Source organism: Scleropages formosus, chromosome 7 (assembly GCF_900964775.1).
Source record: "Scleropages formosus chromosome 7, fSclFor1.1, whole genome shotgun sequence".
NCBI classification, from domain to species: Eukaryota; Metazoa; Chordata; class Actinopteri; order Osteoglossiformes; family Osteoglossidae; genus Scleropages; species Scleropages formosus.
Window position 1 is genome coordinate 6867443 of NC_041812.1, and position 15672 is coordinate 6883114.

The 15672-nt window shown below is 45.9% G+C and overlaps 1 protein-coding gene across 1 annotated transcript in view; it reads right to left on the reverse strand.

Annotated features, from left to right (window-relative positions):
• myo10 (myosin X) overlaps positions 1 to 15672 on the reverse strand; it is a 113776-nt gene that overhangs the window by 18274 nt on the left and 79830 nt on the right. The window contains exons 20-24 of the mRNA XM_029253576.1: positions 5906 to 6030; positions 5651 to 5765; positions 3174 to 3280; positions 1082 to 1300; positions 8 to 47 (exon numbers count right to left, since the gene is read on the reverse strand). Coding sequence (XP_029109409.1) covers positions 8 to 47; positions 1082 to 1300; positions 3174 to 3280; positions 5651 to 5765; positions 5906 to 6030 — 606 coding nt within the window. The remainder of the gene's footprint in view (positions 1 to 7; positions 48 to 1081; positions 1301 to 3173; positions 3281 to 5650; positions 5766 to 5905; positions 6031 to 15672) is intronic.

The window sequence follows — 15672 nt, forward strand, 5'->3', positions numbered from 1 at the left end:
CTCTCACCTCTTTTGCCAGTCTCTCCGCCTCCATTCTCTGCCGCTCCCTAGAAGAGAAAAAAGGCAGACGGGTTTTACCCCTGCGGATCCAAATCGTTTGAAAGCGGTCCAGCGAGTCGACCGTGCTGCCAGGGCTCAGCTGGGCAGCCCTGCATATGCAGCCGACTGCCGGGTCACACACCCGTCCCTGCTGTGTCCCTTCCTCCAGGCAGAACCAAAATGTTCCTTGTAGAGCACGGTCCATCCTACCCAAATGGACCACAGAGCAGACCATGCAAGTCTTTAATGCTCGCAGTCCTTATATGAACTCGGTAAGCTTCAGTTTACGTTCAATGCTAATAAAAGCTTTACTGCATTAGAAACCAATATTTAAGTGATTCTTACTGCGTACTGGAGTGAGTTGGGATTTTTTCTTATGGCTGAACAGGATGAAACAAACAAACAAACAAGAGCATCTTTCAGCCCAATAGAGGGAATTGTAGCCAAGGACACCCTGCTGTTGTACCTTTGAGCTCCAGAAAAACATCGATTTACATTTATTAGACGCTTTTCTCCAAAGTGGTTTATAGCTATTCCCTCATTTATACGGGTGGGCAATTTTTCACTGGAGCAATTTAAGGTAAGTATCTTGCTCAAGGGTATTACAGTTGGAGGTGAGACTCCAACCTGTAATCTTTGGGTCCAAAGGCAGCAGCTTGAACCACAACACTACTAGCTGTCCCACTGGGGGACCGCTGGAAAAATATCCATTTGAAGACAAGGGGTACAAGTTGATTTAACAAAACTATACAAATTATCCCATATTATTCCTATCCTTCGCCACGTGCCTTTACTTGAGGCGAGTTGGACAGCTAACAAAATGTAGTATATTCAACTTTACAGTGTTTTACTCATTTCACTTTTACTCGCCGTTTTACCAGTGTTTCTACAGCAGGTTATTCTTTCTGCATCAATTTAGGGTAAGAACCTTGATCAACCATCACCCTAACCATCGTACCACCTACTGCCTCAACAATGCAATGTCATGTCACGGTAACTGAAATTTGCCCTGAAACGGCTAAAACACACTCGACTACCCCACCTCTCCTCCTCTTCGGCCTTCCTCCTCCGCTCTTCCTCCTCCCTCCTCCTCCTGTCCTCCAGCAGTTGGCAATAGATCTTGCGGGCCAGCCGCCCCCTCTGACACTTCTGCAAGGTGAGGGCTGCCCAGCGGAGAAGCAGAAACTTCCTCCGCCAGTAGTAGGCCCGGTAGTTCTTCTGGATGACCACGATGCAATGCAGCAGTTTCTTGTACTGTTTCCTGTGGACATTACACCAAGAGTAGGTGGGAGGAGCAGTCATTACCTGATCACACATACCTACAGGTACCTGCATTCTGACCATTATTAAACAGGGAAGCATCAAATCACAGATGCTGAGAACAGGGGCTCTGAGCTGAGAGTAGAATAGAATAGAAGCTGGCGTGCTGTCATAGTGCTGCTGTAAGTTGAACAGGCATGCTCAAGAGCGAACGGTCTCCTTGGAGCTTCTCAGGGTTGAGGGGAACCAGAATCCGAAGTAGTATGTGTTTCTTAAGCAGTAATAAATGATTTCCCACGCCCAGGTCTGTGCTGAACAGCTGCCATTCCCTTAATCGCTGACTGACAGTCTTATGGAACCAACGTTGATGTTGCCTGAAAGCTTGGCAAAAAGGGCCGAGGGTGGAAATGGATTCACCGCAGAGAGTAAATAATAACGCAGCACCTTTTTCAGAAATTTGTGGTTAACAGTCCTGGAGCAGTTCCTCACAAAGCTCTAGGATAATTTGAGTTCATTTACTGGAGCCAGTTCACTTGTTATACTGAAATACAGAAAGATTCTGGTGTAGAAGAAAACATTCTGTAAGTAGGGAGTGAAACTAACCACACTATAAAATATTTTCTATTGCCACAGACACACACACAAAAAAAACCTGCAAAAAACCCTCAGTGAGAAATAGGGGATTTACTATTTCTTCCATCAGTAAATAACCAGGTAGGAACCGCTGTGGTTTAGTCTGTGCTCAAAAGTATGTTAGGGAGTTGAGGTCTTGCCTAATGTATAAAGTGGTCAGATCCTTTGTTAACACCCACCCCTTCCAGGTCAGTCAATGCCCTCTTGTGGCCTCCATCCACTGCCTAGCACACCCATTCAACAAAGCCATTAATTCGAGTCACTATATTAAAGTGACATCCCTCTTATGCCTGGGTTCACACTTCAGTTGCCCTGTCTTTTCAAAATTGCTCTGCTGACTTTATTTATACTTACAGTAGGTCTTTTAATCAGGAAGACAAGAATGTCTAAAATGAAAGTACGTTTTGTATTCCTGTGACTTACTTTTCATATTCTTGTTTTCATTGCTGTTTTCACATGGACAGATAATACTAAGACAGTAAAACCAGTTAGCATGGACAAGAAAGATGGTAAGGATGAAGGAGCTGTTTGGTGTGAACAGATCTCTTTTGGAACAGCTCTGACAGAAAGAAAGAGAAAAGGAATGTATGTTGTGCAATGACTGAAGACTCTAGAAATGTCCAGATAGGATGGAGGAGTGACGCTAATGGACTCAGTAGATTGGGTGTCCTTGAGCACAACAGGTGAAGAAATACAATGTGAGTCAGAGGCCTTTTTAGTTGATCTCCACATGGCCTCCTAGGCTCTATATAGTAAATCCACGATGCCCTTCCTGAACTTCTGGGTGTAGAACATGTCCAAGACTTGGTGAAGTCTTGCTTGATTCACTCATCTCAGTCTCCTCTTTTGGGTAAGAAACTTATTAAAAACCACTGAAATACATCCTAAACACACAAAAGAATGGGCGTTCAGGTCCAGTTTCACAAAGTCAGGATTTTTTTTCTCAGGGTACAGACATCTCCCAGAACATCTTTAGATTAAAATCCTGAGGTGTGAAAAGAGTGTAAGAGCAGCACGAGACAAAATGTGAACAGGTGCCAGTGTCCATGAGACAGGATAAGTCCACTAGGACATTCCAGTGGGAAGGCCCAGAGAAAAAAGGTCCGGCAGGAGGGACCAGTATGAAGGTTCAAAGAGAAAGTCCAATGTGAAGGTCCAAAGGGAAGGACAAGTGAGTAGATCCAATGAGCAGTCCTGCAGGAGGATCCAGTTGAAAGGTCCAGAGGGAAGAGGAGACCTACCTGGCCATGTAGCCCATAATGTGTGCCTGGATGATCATGGCAGCATGGAGCACCTCTACTTCCCGTTGCTTCTCCAGCCTGTGTTCCAGAGATTCCCGTAAGAACACCTGAAGTAGGGACGGGATGAGATCGTGCATTCAGTATTCAGGAGCCAAACTCAACTCTCAATTTGCTGTCGACATTAACTGAGTCCAATACAGTAGAACACAGAATGAGAGGGGTCTGAAGGTAACGTGCCACAACAACTACACCATCAGCTTAGTCTTTGTGACAAAGCAGCCATTGGAATTCCGAGAGACTTTCCCCCTATTGTTCTAACCACTGAGCTGCTGCTAAGATGCCTACAGGATTACTCTGGCGTGGACTTTAAAGACCTTGCTTCTCCATTACCGCATTTCGCTTTCCAGGAACCCAGCTGCTTGTCAATGATAGCGGAACGGGCCCTTTGTGCCAGCTCAGGCTAAGCGGATTTGGGGCACTAGAAGGGAAGATTTGGGATTATTTCTGATGTGGAGCGAGCAACAGAGGTAAAAGCCTGGGAGGCATTTGCAAATCTTCCCTCCCCCTTCTGAACCAGAAGCGAGTTACCCTGACGCTGTCGCAGGCAGACAAAACCCAATGATACCCCTGGTTAATGAAAACAATGCTCTTCTAATAACACCATCCTATCACAAAGCCTTGGTCTACTAATCTCATGCGTTTCACAAGACATTCCCTGAATCAATATCCGTTCAGAATTGTTTACTTCGCCCTGCGGATCGAGACTGACGCAGACATCTGCTTTGATAACGGAGGTTCAGCCACGGATGCAAAGCTCAGGTATTCATATTTTGAACCGTGAATGGCAAGAACACAGAAGAAGGGCTGTCTCCTCCCGCAGTAAAAGTGACACACGGCGAAACGCTTGTCTCCCCAAGAGGGTCTCTCTGTTCTGCCAGCTTCTGGGCCTCCGAAAGGACTTTTATTGCTGCCTCGTAACTTCAGGGAAATTAAGTTTGCCCATAAAACCCTACAGACAGTGCGCTCGACATGTGCCCCGTAAAAATTAAGTTGCACTAATTCAGCATAAATCTCATGCCTCGCGACACGTATCCCCCCCCCAGGCAGCTGGAAAGGGACACAAATTGATTTAAAACCACAGGGTTTCCAAGCTGCTGTCACCTCCAGCTGGGTCACGTGGTCACACTGGGTTGCCGGGGCGACATCTGTCAATTCTAGTTAGAAATTACTGAAGCGGCAACTCCCGCTCTTTCTCCCTGTACAATAAAAATTGTGAAGGATCACGCAAAAGGAAATGAAATCAGACAGAACAAAACAACAGGGACAATAGGCGCTATAATATCGCTGAAGATGGATTACAATGAAGATCAGCACTGCCTCAGGTAGCGAGACCATAAAAAGCAATGGCAGATAGCAGCGATTGTCTCTTTCCCAATTATCTGCTTAATCTTCCTAATCTGCTTTCGTTAATTTGACATATAACCTTAATCGCTGATGACTGACAGTCAAAAAAGGTACCACACATCCAATAATGGCTGTAGGTGAGGCAATCGTAGGGTGGGGTAGTGGAGTGTGAATCTTCCGCTTTTGAGGACGGATACAAGTTCACTGGCTCCTCCATTTATGAACGGCACAGCAATTCTGTTTGTGAATCACTTTGTCCGTAACCCCAAAGCCACTTTTACCACAAAATCAATAACATTAATAATAGAAATATCCCATGATTTATTTACCAGTTAGGTTCTGTAAAAATCATGGATTTTGTGCTTATAAAAAACACCTTAAGACTTTCACATTTTAAACTTTTAGCAAAATTAAAATTAATGGGATTAAAATTAAGGACTGAAAATACAGGAAAATTTGTAGTCTGCACAAACTCCCGTTTAGTGTCAATTATTGATCAACTTATCCCATAAACATATGCAATCCTTCTCATGCTGTTATTGATCGCCAGCACTCGGGATCACCGGACAGAAGCTGTGAGCATTTACGTTTAGTCACTTAGCAGATGTTTTCTCCAAAGCAATTTACAAGTTACACTACATACAATTATTTACCCATTTATACAGCTGAGTAATTTTACTAGAGCAATTTAGGGTAAGTACTTCGCTCAAGGGTACTACAGCTGAAGGTGGGATTTGAACCTGTGACCTTTCAGTCCAACACTGTGACAGTGCATAGAATTAATCTAGTCACACACTCCTATTCTTTTTAAGAGTGCCTTTCTACCTGCTGTAGTTTCAGCTTGTAAACCCAGGTCATTTGTTTACAACCAATACCAAAAACAGATCAGTCAAGAAAATGCAACAAAAACAAGGAATTAATGGAAAACATCTGCATCTTTTTAAACCCGTAATTCAAGCAAAAAACTATTGTATTATATTTCCGTCAAAGAATTTGCTCTCAATTTTATTCTGAACTTCTCAACTCACAAATCCTAATGGATCACGGAGCATCGCGGTTGGTCGGTTGCTCACCTTGGACTTGCCCAGCTGCCACTCGATCCTGCTGCTGTCATAGGCATGAAGGAGCCCTGAGCATCTCCCTTTCGGGTCACCTGGTAGGGGCATGCGCCTCATGAGCACCTTGTACCTGTTGGTTGAAAATCATGGCTGAGGTTACCACGTTAATGCTCCCTGTGCTCATCGTGACTCTCTTCTTCTCCTTTATTAACGCAGCTTTGATGTGACCATGTTACTGCTCCCTGTGACCCCATTCCTCCTCTCACTCACCTTGTGCAGAAGTCCTGGAAGGTCCTTCTCACAGGGAACCCGGCCCGACGGATCCGCACTGTCTCCAGCATCCCAGAGTACCTAAGCTGGTTCAGGACCACCGTCTGGTCAAAGTGGTCAGGCATCTGCAAGCACAAGGAGGCCATGGTTTAAGGAAAATGCAGCTTCGCTAAATGTTGATGCCATCAATCTAATCAGGGACCTTCATCTCAGAGGAGCTCCAGCACCTGATCTGAAGCCAATGATGGTTGGGCTGCCCTTATCAGACTAGGTTGCCTCCACCCATCTTCGTTCATGTACGGAAAGCTATACATATCTGCGGTGTGACGCACAGAGCGACCATGATGATGGATCAAATCACACGTCAACAAAATCCACCGAACCCAACAACTATCCCGGCCCTTCCACACCGATCTCGGGCAGGGGTTCAAAATCAAACTGCCAACGACAAATGTTCCCCTTGTCCCGAAGAGTCATTCAAATCATCCGGGGAGAGCACTCGGAATTCCTCTCCTATTGAGGACACCACTTCTTTCTTCCGTCCGGGAATAAAGATGCTTCCCGACTCTCCGGGAAGGAATTGCGATTGGGATCGAGCACAAAGGCGGAGCAGACCCACTATAGTACTGGAGGGGGAATCTGAAAGGACACCATTCTCTGATTAACTGGGACCCCCACCTCGCACTCTGACCCTGGTGGGCGTCCCTTGAAAAATAAGCAGCTCCTTCCCGTTCGACTGCCCCCCCTTAAAGGTCACGCCTCTCAATAGCTGTCCACACGTCACCCCCAGGGAGACGAAGTTAACGCGCTCGCAGATGACAGCGCTCGTCTGAATGGCTGGCTTCAACGCGGCAGCGGAGAAATGAAATTTCCACGGTTGTAATTTGCATAATGAGCGGCAGCAGCGGTCGCTTTCCAGAGCAACACGTCAGCAATCTGCCCCCCCATCCCCCCGGGAGGGAGCAAGACACCCCATCTCTTATTCATGCTTTAGATGTGTGATTATAGAATCTTTAGGGCAGATGAAATGGGTGAGGAGGGGAAGAGAGAGTGTGGAAGCAGTGGGTTGGGGGGTGTGGGGGCTGTCTGCAGGGATGCAATGTCAGCCCCCCCCAGGTCTTTGCTACTACACCCCCCTACAAAGCAAAGATAAAGAAAGCAGGGAAGAACCCCATAAGTGACACCAACTTTTCCTTTTCTTTTCCAGGAAAAAAGTACGACTGCCGCAAAATTACAACTATAAAAGCCATAATTCTTCTGCTTTCAACAGCTGGAAATTACGCGGCAGCTGTTTGCCACGGCGATGAAACACAGCAGAAGCTTCCGTTGTTTTCTCACCTTCAAGGAGGTGAACTCTTGCAAACAGTTATTTCACATGTGCATTAAAGCGGCGGTTGGGAAAGCACAATGTTTTCACTTGATCATGAAGTGCACTGGGGGTGGGGGGGACTTGGCTTCATTCACCATTAAGTTGCTTGTTACCTCCACTAGGAAAGTTTTGCTCTGCTTTGCTCTCATATCTCCGATAGGCTCATCTCGACAAGTCGTAACGCAGCCCGTCACTGCGCTGGTGCCAACCTTGGAAACACATTTTGGCTCAGAACTAAACACAAGATTAACACAGTGACAATGTGTCTTAAGCATCGATAAGCCACGGCAGAGAAGCATGCAAAACACAGAGAAACTTGGCACCAAATACAACACTTCGCTGCTCAAAAATCGGTTTGGGTCTGAAAACCCATAATCAACGTGTCATTTACTCAACCTGCCCAGGGTGAGAGTCGCACCTCAAGGAGAGCGCCCGTGGAGCGCTGTAAATCCGCAAATGGCTACACGGTCCTGCCTGACTTACCGCTCGGAGGAGGGGGCGGGGGGGCGGTCTCTCCGTCCCACTCACTCAACGGCCACTTGGGGAGTCCATGAGGAACCGAGAAGAAGGCGAGTGGCGAGCGCCTCGTCACTGGCCAGGGACACTCTGACGGTACAATGCCCCAAGCTGGCTCACTTTATGTGTGCGCCGTTGCCATGGCGCCCATGTCCCATGCCGGGCCTAATTTGTGCGGGCTGTTTGTAATCCATAGGTGGGGGTAGGTGGCGATTGGAAGGGGGGTACCCGCCGGCCCTGTGCGGCTGCAGCATGGAGATGTGCCAGCTGTTATTTTTTTAAAGGCTCAACTCCCCAACTGGGACCGTAGCAACACTGAGACAAGTTACCACGTGGTCAGGCTGAGTCCCTCTCTTATACCGTGTTGTCAGGAAGCCACTGGGCTGCCTCTCAATTATGTCTTCCAAAACGAACCTCCATTTGCGCAGTCAGCTGGCAGCTGGGTTGTGCGAAAGGCAATTTTGGTTAGGAGTTCGAAGCGGACTCTCTACAGCCATAAGGACTCATGGGGGGCATTCTCTAAGTGTCGTATAAGTACAGCTCCTGCACAAAATTACACAGCTGGCTGAGAACCAAATTGTCCCAACAGTCCAAGATCATTTCTCTGTTAGAACTGTATGCTTTTCCAGTTGGCAGCTGCAGCCATTTGCTGTCCTCTCGCACATGCCATCAATTTGAGTTTGCGTGAGTCCATTCGCTTCACACTGAGATTGTTAACATCAAATATGTTTATCTCTTGAGCAAAAGACCCTAAGCTGGTTTGGCTGGATCTCTGGAGGCCCTGAGAAGTGCAAAACTGTTTTTATCGTCATACTTTTTCCACTGGAATTAGAACTTATCGAATGAAGTAGGTCCTATGAAGCCCAAGAAACTGGTATATATGAAGTTAATGTAGTTAAGGACTATGAAGAACAACAGTTCACCATACTGATGGATGGAAGTTCTGCAGCTTGTCAGGAACAAAGTTACGAGCTGCACTTCAAGAACTTAGGCAATGAGTTCCTTTCAAGCATGGGAGCATGTTTCCCAGAGCTGTGGTCCTATCGCTGGCCATTGATGACCCTGCTGTAGATCAGAGGTGCAACTTGAGAAGACCTCGATGGGACACTGTGTAGACAACCAAAATGCACTTAAACAGCCTGTGTTTTTTCTTCATTTACATTTATTTAGCAGAGACTTTTCTCAAAAGCAACTTCCAATGAACTCTATGTAGTGTTATGAGCCAACACACCTTATTCACCGCAGTGACTTACACTGCTAGATACACTACTTACAGCAGGTCACTCATCCAGCCATCAGCTGAACACACTCTCTCTGGAAACCAACACAGAGAGAACATGCAAACTCCGCACAGACTGAGTGGGGATCAAACCCACATCCTCTCACACCATGCAAGCACTGTGAGAGAGCAACGCTACTCTCTATGCTACCATGCCACCCTGTTCTGACATTGCATAGGTCAGCACATATACATCAGCAGATTTTACCACTTCTCAAACTGAAATTACTTATTATTAACCTTAATGTAGCTCATGCTGTTCTCCAAGGTGACTTACTTTGGGCTTGTATGACGCTACTAACGATATACACGTATTGTAACCCATTTGAACAGCTAAATTTTATTTTTAACTTCAAGGTAAGCACGTTCATCATTACATTTGTTCATTTAGCAGACATTTTTCTCCAAAATGTCATACGTCTCAGAGAAAAATAAAAAGAGTGCATTGCATCAACAGAAAGAGAGATTTGGATGCAGAGAAATTATACTAGAATTCAGTTAATTGGTCACATTCTACCATATGAAGCAGTATACAACGTCATCAAGGGAGCTGGATTCACACCATGGACTTTGCAATGTGACGACTCCAACCGCTACGCCACGTTTATACAGTCCAGCAGTTATGACCACCTTGTTATTCTGAACTCTCAGACAAAACTTGCCTAGAGTAGATGTTTCTAAGAATTATGTTAAAAGCCCATATATAAGATCAACTGAATACATTGCACAGATCTTCCATTTATCTCACACTTTTCTCAAAAGCAACATGCAATGTTAAGGTTGCAATTATTTACCCATTTATACAGCTGGGCAATTCAGGAGAAGTATCGTCATCCCACAGGCTGGGATCAAACCTGTCACCTTCGGATCCAAAGGCAGTAGCTCTAATTACTATACTAGCCGCTCTCCTAAGCCAGTTTCCAGAGACAGTAGCTCATACGTAGATTTCTTAAGCATCTTGCTCAAGGGTACAACACCATGCTTACCTACAGAACATGCAAACATTCAGGTTCCAAGTCCTTTATCGCCATGTTGTCAAGAGACCTTAAAATAATCAATATAAGACACCTACCAGAAGTCAAGAGTTTTTTGAAAGTCAAAAGAAACTCTTGGGAAGTTACATGTTCAATTCACTCTGTCAGTAAACAAAGTGACGCATATGTCCTTTCCGAACAAAGTGGCAGAACCGTAGCACCGTACAAGTGGGCTGTGATATGAAAACAAGCCTGCGGGTCCGCTCTTTTGTACGTAGCCAGTTTGATTTGTTTTTATTCATAAGCTTATTGCACACAGACAAGGGCGAAGAAAGCCAGCGAACTGGGGCAAACACATTGGCGACTACGGTCAGGCGAAACGGGTTCGCTTCCTGTCTGATGGAAATATCACGATCGACAAGGTGGGGCACAAATGGGGAGGACAGATCTCTGGAAACATCAATAGATTGACAGGCCAAAGGGGGGGGGGGGCATGAAGCCCTTGTGTCGAACTGGTGCACATGTGAGAGGGGTGTGGTATGAGGCTGTGCCAAGCAGGAGGTTTGGACGCATACGTGCTGCTCTTCTGGAAGAGCGATTCCGATGGTAATACTACGGTTCGGTCTGCTACCTGAGACCCGAACAGCACTGCCGCTATAATCAGCATGTGAAGACAGATTAGGGTGGCGAGTGTAGACACACCACGCAGTCCACTGATTCCTCTGCTTCTTGTGACTAGTGCAGACTAACACACACACACACACACACACACACCTCCTCCACACAGATCACCAGAGTTCATTCAAGTGTACCACCCTCCCCACTTTCACCCATTTGGGCCCATTGAGCACATTCACTCCCCCACAATGAAGAGCTTTTGATGCTTCCAATTGCCCGTGTACCCCACCATTGATACCACATTCTGCGGGCCGTGCAACCCAGCTGTCCTCCCAAAGGACCTGGTCCTCAAAGTCGATGGGAAATCATTGTTTATATCCACGGCACGAGCCTGGGACATGGCTCCAATAAAGCAGACCCAAGAAACCCCCACCTGCAGCACAACCACCCCCACATTGTCCATGGAGACAAAAAAGCTCCATCGCGTGAATATCACCGAGGCCTTGCCTTCAATCCCCCCATGGTCGATACATTGAGCGAGAAAATCTCGGTTTGGTCGGAAAAGAGAGAACCTTCGATAGGCCTCGACAAGCTTTAGCGTAATCTTCCCTTCAAATCTGGGTTTACGCAGACGGGGCTCTTGCGCGCGCACGCCCGACTCCCTTCAAAGAGCACTCTAATTCCACAAGAAAAGCAACGCAGCCACCGCATCTCGCCTTTTCTGCCTTTCCTGAGGATTTGTGGAGGGATATCTGAAACCTGACATGCAGTCCCGTTTATCTTCATGACAGTTAGAGGTAAAAAAAAAAAAAAAAACGATCAAATCAAAGGTGGGAAGAGAGTCTGGTTAAAACAGGTCCACCCCTGCACTCTGCTATGTGCTTCTTATTCACTGTAGAATCTCAAAAATGTGTAACACAATACGACGGTTATACAGTAACTTCACTGTAAACCCCAACCCTATTAGACCAGAGTAGTTTCATTCCCAGTTCCCTGTAGCCACATTGCCCTCATGCACCCAATCACAGCTTCCAATGCAAGATCAATAGCTTGGGAATTATATAATTGCGTGTGCTGTCAATGCCTTGATGATCAGTTACTGTGAGGTTGTGATGCAACACTGCTTTTCCTCTCCGTGGCAACTGCCTGGTTCTGCCACATGCGTGTGGAGGTCAGGTTTCCGCAGCTCGCTGATGTTTCTCCCGACCCCCAAGCTGAATAACAGTTGCTTAATGGCTCTTGAATGACCAGGATCGGGGAGTCATTAGTGTACCCGTACACGCATGCAAACACACTATTCACGTGTTGCCATTACGCGAGCGGACATTGGCAAAAGGAACCGTTGAGGAGCGGAGCGCCAACACGTGTCTGTAGTTAGGCCAAAACACAGGGGCTGTGTGTTGGAAAGGAGAGCGATGGCCCTGCCGGTGGCACGGTCAACAAACCCACCACTTCATCATTCTCATGGGCTCCGACTTCCACCCCCCGTGTTGGGGAACACATGATCTCTGGAGCGCTCTGTGGGAATCCAGCCTCATCGCCCTCACCGTGAGGACTGACTACTGGCTAGATGAGCACTGGCCTGAATGTTCTCCCCTACGGCGCTGTGTTGCTAGGCAACCAGGGGTCAGACAGCATCTAAAGGCCACTCTCTTCCTATTCACAGCCCAGGGGGACGTGGCAATGTTTGGGTGTGCGGTTCAGACGAGTGCTGCGAACTGGCTTATGATGGACGGGAGGATTCATCTGTCTTCTTTTAGAAAGAGAGAAATTCCCTGGGCTCGTTTAATCTATTGGCCACGGACACTGCATGAAAAGCAAGTCGCATAGTGGAGAAACGTTTGGAAATGAAATTTTACCTCATAAAAGGAGCATACACCAAATTAAAACATCTTTACATATTTTCAATAAATATGCTTTTGAATCTAAGTCAAAAGTGGAAATAATATTAATGTCGCAAGGGCTGCAGGGTTTAAGCTTGCTGGTGAGGAGGAGGAGGAGCTTGGAAAAAACATGCTGATCTCCATGCTACAAATTCCTTGTTCACCCAGAATGCTTTGAAACAATGAGTTCTCCAGGGTATTTGGAAACACAGATGGCCTGGATCCTACACACGCAGCAGCCCACTTAACACTTGACCTGAACAGCTGCACTTGGGCCACGTTGAACGACCGAGCACCATGTTGGCAACAGCTGGGTTGATCTCCATGCATGCTGATCACAGATTGAAGAGCATTACCCCCCATTTCTTCACTCTTAGATGGAAGAAATCTATAACATTATTATCATAGTAATCAAAGAAAATGTACTTTACAGCACATTTTCATATGAAAATTAACAGATTCTTTGCAGCACACTTTCCAGGGAATATTTTTTTTTTTAAAAAAAAAACTGCCAACGTGAGGAAAATCGAAATTATTCCCTGATCCCCTACAAATTGGCGACGGAGTAAGATTCCTGGGAAATGGGCTCTAATCACTAACTTGTTTATACAGCACATATGCAGGGAATGATCATGTGTCTCAGATGATTTTGACTGAGCCTCTGATGTCTACCATGAGGAAAACATCAGAACTGACCACGTGAACCCACTTTATGAGGGTGAGCAAACCCTGAATATATAAAACCAAAGCCTGCAGAAGGAAGAATTACAACCCAGTTGCATTTCCCAGCCTTGAAATGCCAAACAAAGGCTCTTTGTCGTCCTTCTGTACATTTCAAGGCAGTTCCACAACCCAAAAGTACAATCAGGGGCAACAAGGGGCATAGTAGATAAAGCCAGTCAAAGGAACATAGCTTGTGGAAGACACTTAACCTTAATTAACACAGTACCACAGTAACTAACACAGTAAAAAATTGTACAAATGTGTAAATCATTGCAGTAGTTTAGTGCACACACCTAACATTGTACGTAGTGACATGTTAATAAAGAGGACAAATTTTCCCTCTTTGTATGCAGGGAGTACAAAAAGAGAAGGATTAAATAAGAAGAGGTGTGAGCACATGTCAGATTGTCTCAAAACAACCTTCACCGCATGACTCCGGTGACCCCAATACCTGTGCTTATCCCCACCCCCCCGAAGAAACAAGTGCCCTTGGACTGAAAGTTTGGTGCTGGACATGGTCTTCTACCCAGCATCATAACAACAACCTGGACAACACAAACCCTCTGGTGATGGAGTTATTGTTTGTGCATATTTTCCAGCGCACCTGCAGAACTGTTTTCTTATAGCTGTGTCAAGCGGTCTCCAAAATCTGCCCTCTTCAATGACTTCAAAAAAAAAAAAAATAAATAAAATAAATATCAACCAGAAGATGGAAAAATAACTCAGTGGAAAGCAGCACTCTGTACACAGACAATAGGTAGAAAAACCAAATTGTGTCACTACGGTGAAGGTAAAATGTACCGTGAGATCTGTTCTACACATTTTCAAGTGTCTGCAGTTGCTTTATGGCTTTTCCCTTAAAAACATTTTTAAAAAAGTCCTACCTTGGCCACTTCTCCCGCTCCTGTTCCTCTAAATGTCCAGCTCATAGTGTGTTTCTCAAACCACCTCTTTCCACAGATCTTGTATTTCAGGTCTTACGTGTCATCTGGGACGGGATCTCTCAGCTTAATTCGTAGCTGCTCTTACTCACGGGACGTCATGCTTGGCCAAGAAACCAGCAGTATGAGAGTGCGTGGGTGTGAGTGTGTACGTGAGCAGACATGCATGTGCATGCGTGTGTGTGTGTGTGTGTGTGTCTCAGGAGGCTAGAAAGAAGTTGCGCTGAGAAAGTGCAGATAAGGATCTCCTTCCAGTGCAATCCGAAAGTCTCATGTCAAGAATTTGTTTCACAACTTTTCCTGTTTCATTTTTTTTTTCTATAGAGAATTCTGGGAAAGAAAAACAAGTTTGAAGGCATTGCAGTTACACAATGCAGCGCTGGGGAGAAGTTTCTGCCGGGAAGTGAGGTGACACACGACTTGCTTTCTCTGGTCCTTTGGCTGGAGAAACACCAGGCTCCTAATGGCAGCTTTCAGGCGACCACTCATGTGCAGTAGGCGGGTTCGTGTGTTGGAACCGAATGTCACAGCATTCAGTATTCAGCAGAGAGTTGGTGCTTTACCCTGAACCACGCACTCATCTCAATTATTTTGGCGAAATATCTAGCTGCACCAATATCGTGTAGATTTTAAATGTTTATCTCTGGAATATAATGAGGTACTGTACCTCAGTCTAAATCCTGAGCTCCTCAGCAGGTAAAATCTTCAAGTTGCCCTTTGCGTCAAAAACTTTCATGCTGCTCTTGGGGTTTAAGGTCTTCAACTTGTTCTGGGTTTGAAAACCTTCAGGTTGCTCTTTGGGTTGAAAACGATGTTGATCATGGGATTGAAAACTAACTTGTTCTTGGGGGTGAAAACCTTCAGCCTACTTTGGGGTTGAAAACAATGTCGATCATGGGATTGAAAACCTTCAACTTGTTCTTTGGGTTGAAAACCATCAGGTTGCTCTTGAGGTTCAAAACCTTCATGTTGCTTTGGGTTTGAAAATGATGTTGATTGTGGGATTGACATCACATCCACACCCACACCTCAACCAGCAGCACCTAGCTCTGATTAAGCACCTGGTGGTGATCAGAGTGCTTACCTTCAAAAGACACTCCTCAGTCCTTTCTCGCTTGTGGAATCTCTTTGAGACAACTGTCCCCTTTGTGCCTACGTTACTCATCACATCCTATGTCCCGGTCTCCTTCAGCCCCATCTCCTGTTTTTCATTCCCTGGCTTCTGACCATTCACCTCTCCCCCTGACTTCAACTATGGATCTTTGCTCCCGCTCTGACTGCCGATCGACCAACTCTTTGCCCGACAACGAGAACACATGTGATCCCTCAGTTCCAAATAAACGATCCTGCACTTTGGTCCAGCCTTCCCCGCATCCTCTGTTCTGTGTGACAATTGAAATCCTTCAGCTTGTTCTTGAAATTGAAAACCTTCAGGTTTCTCCTGGGGTTGAAAGCCTTCAACTT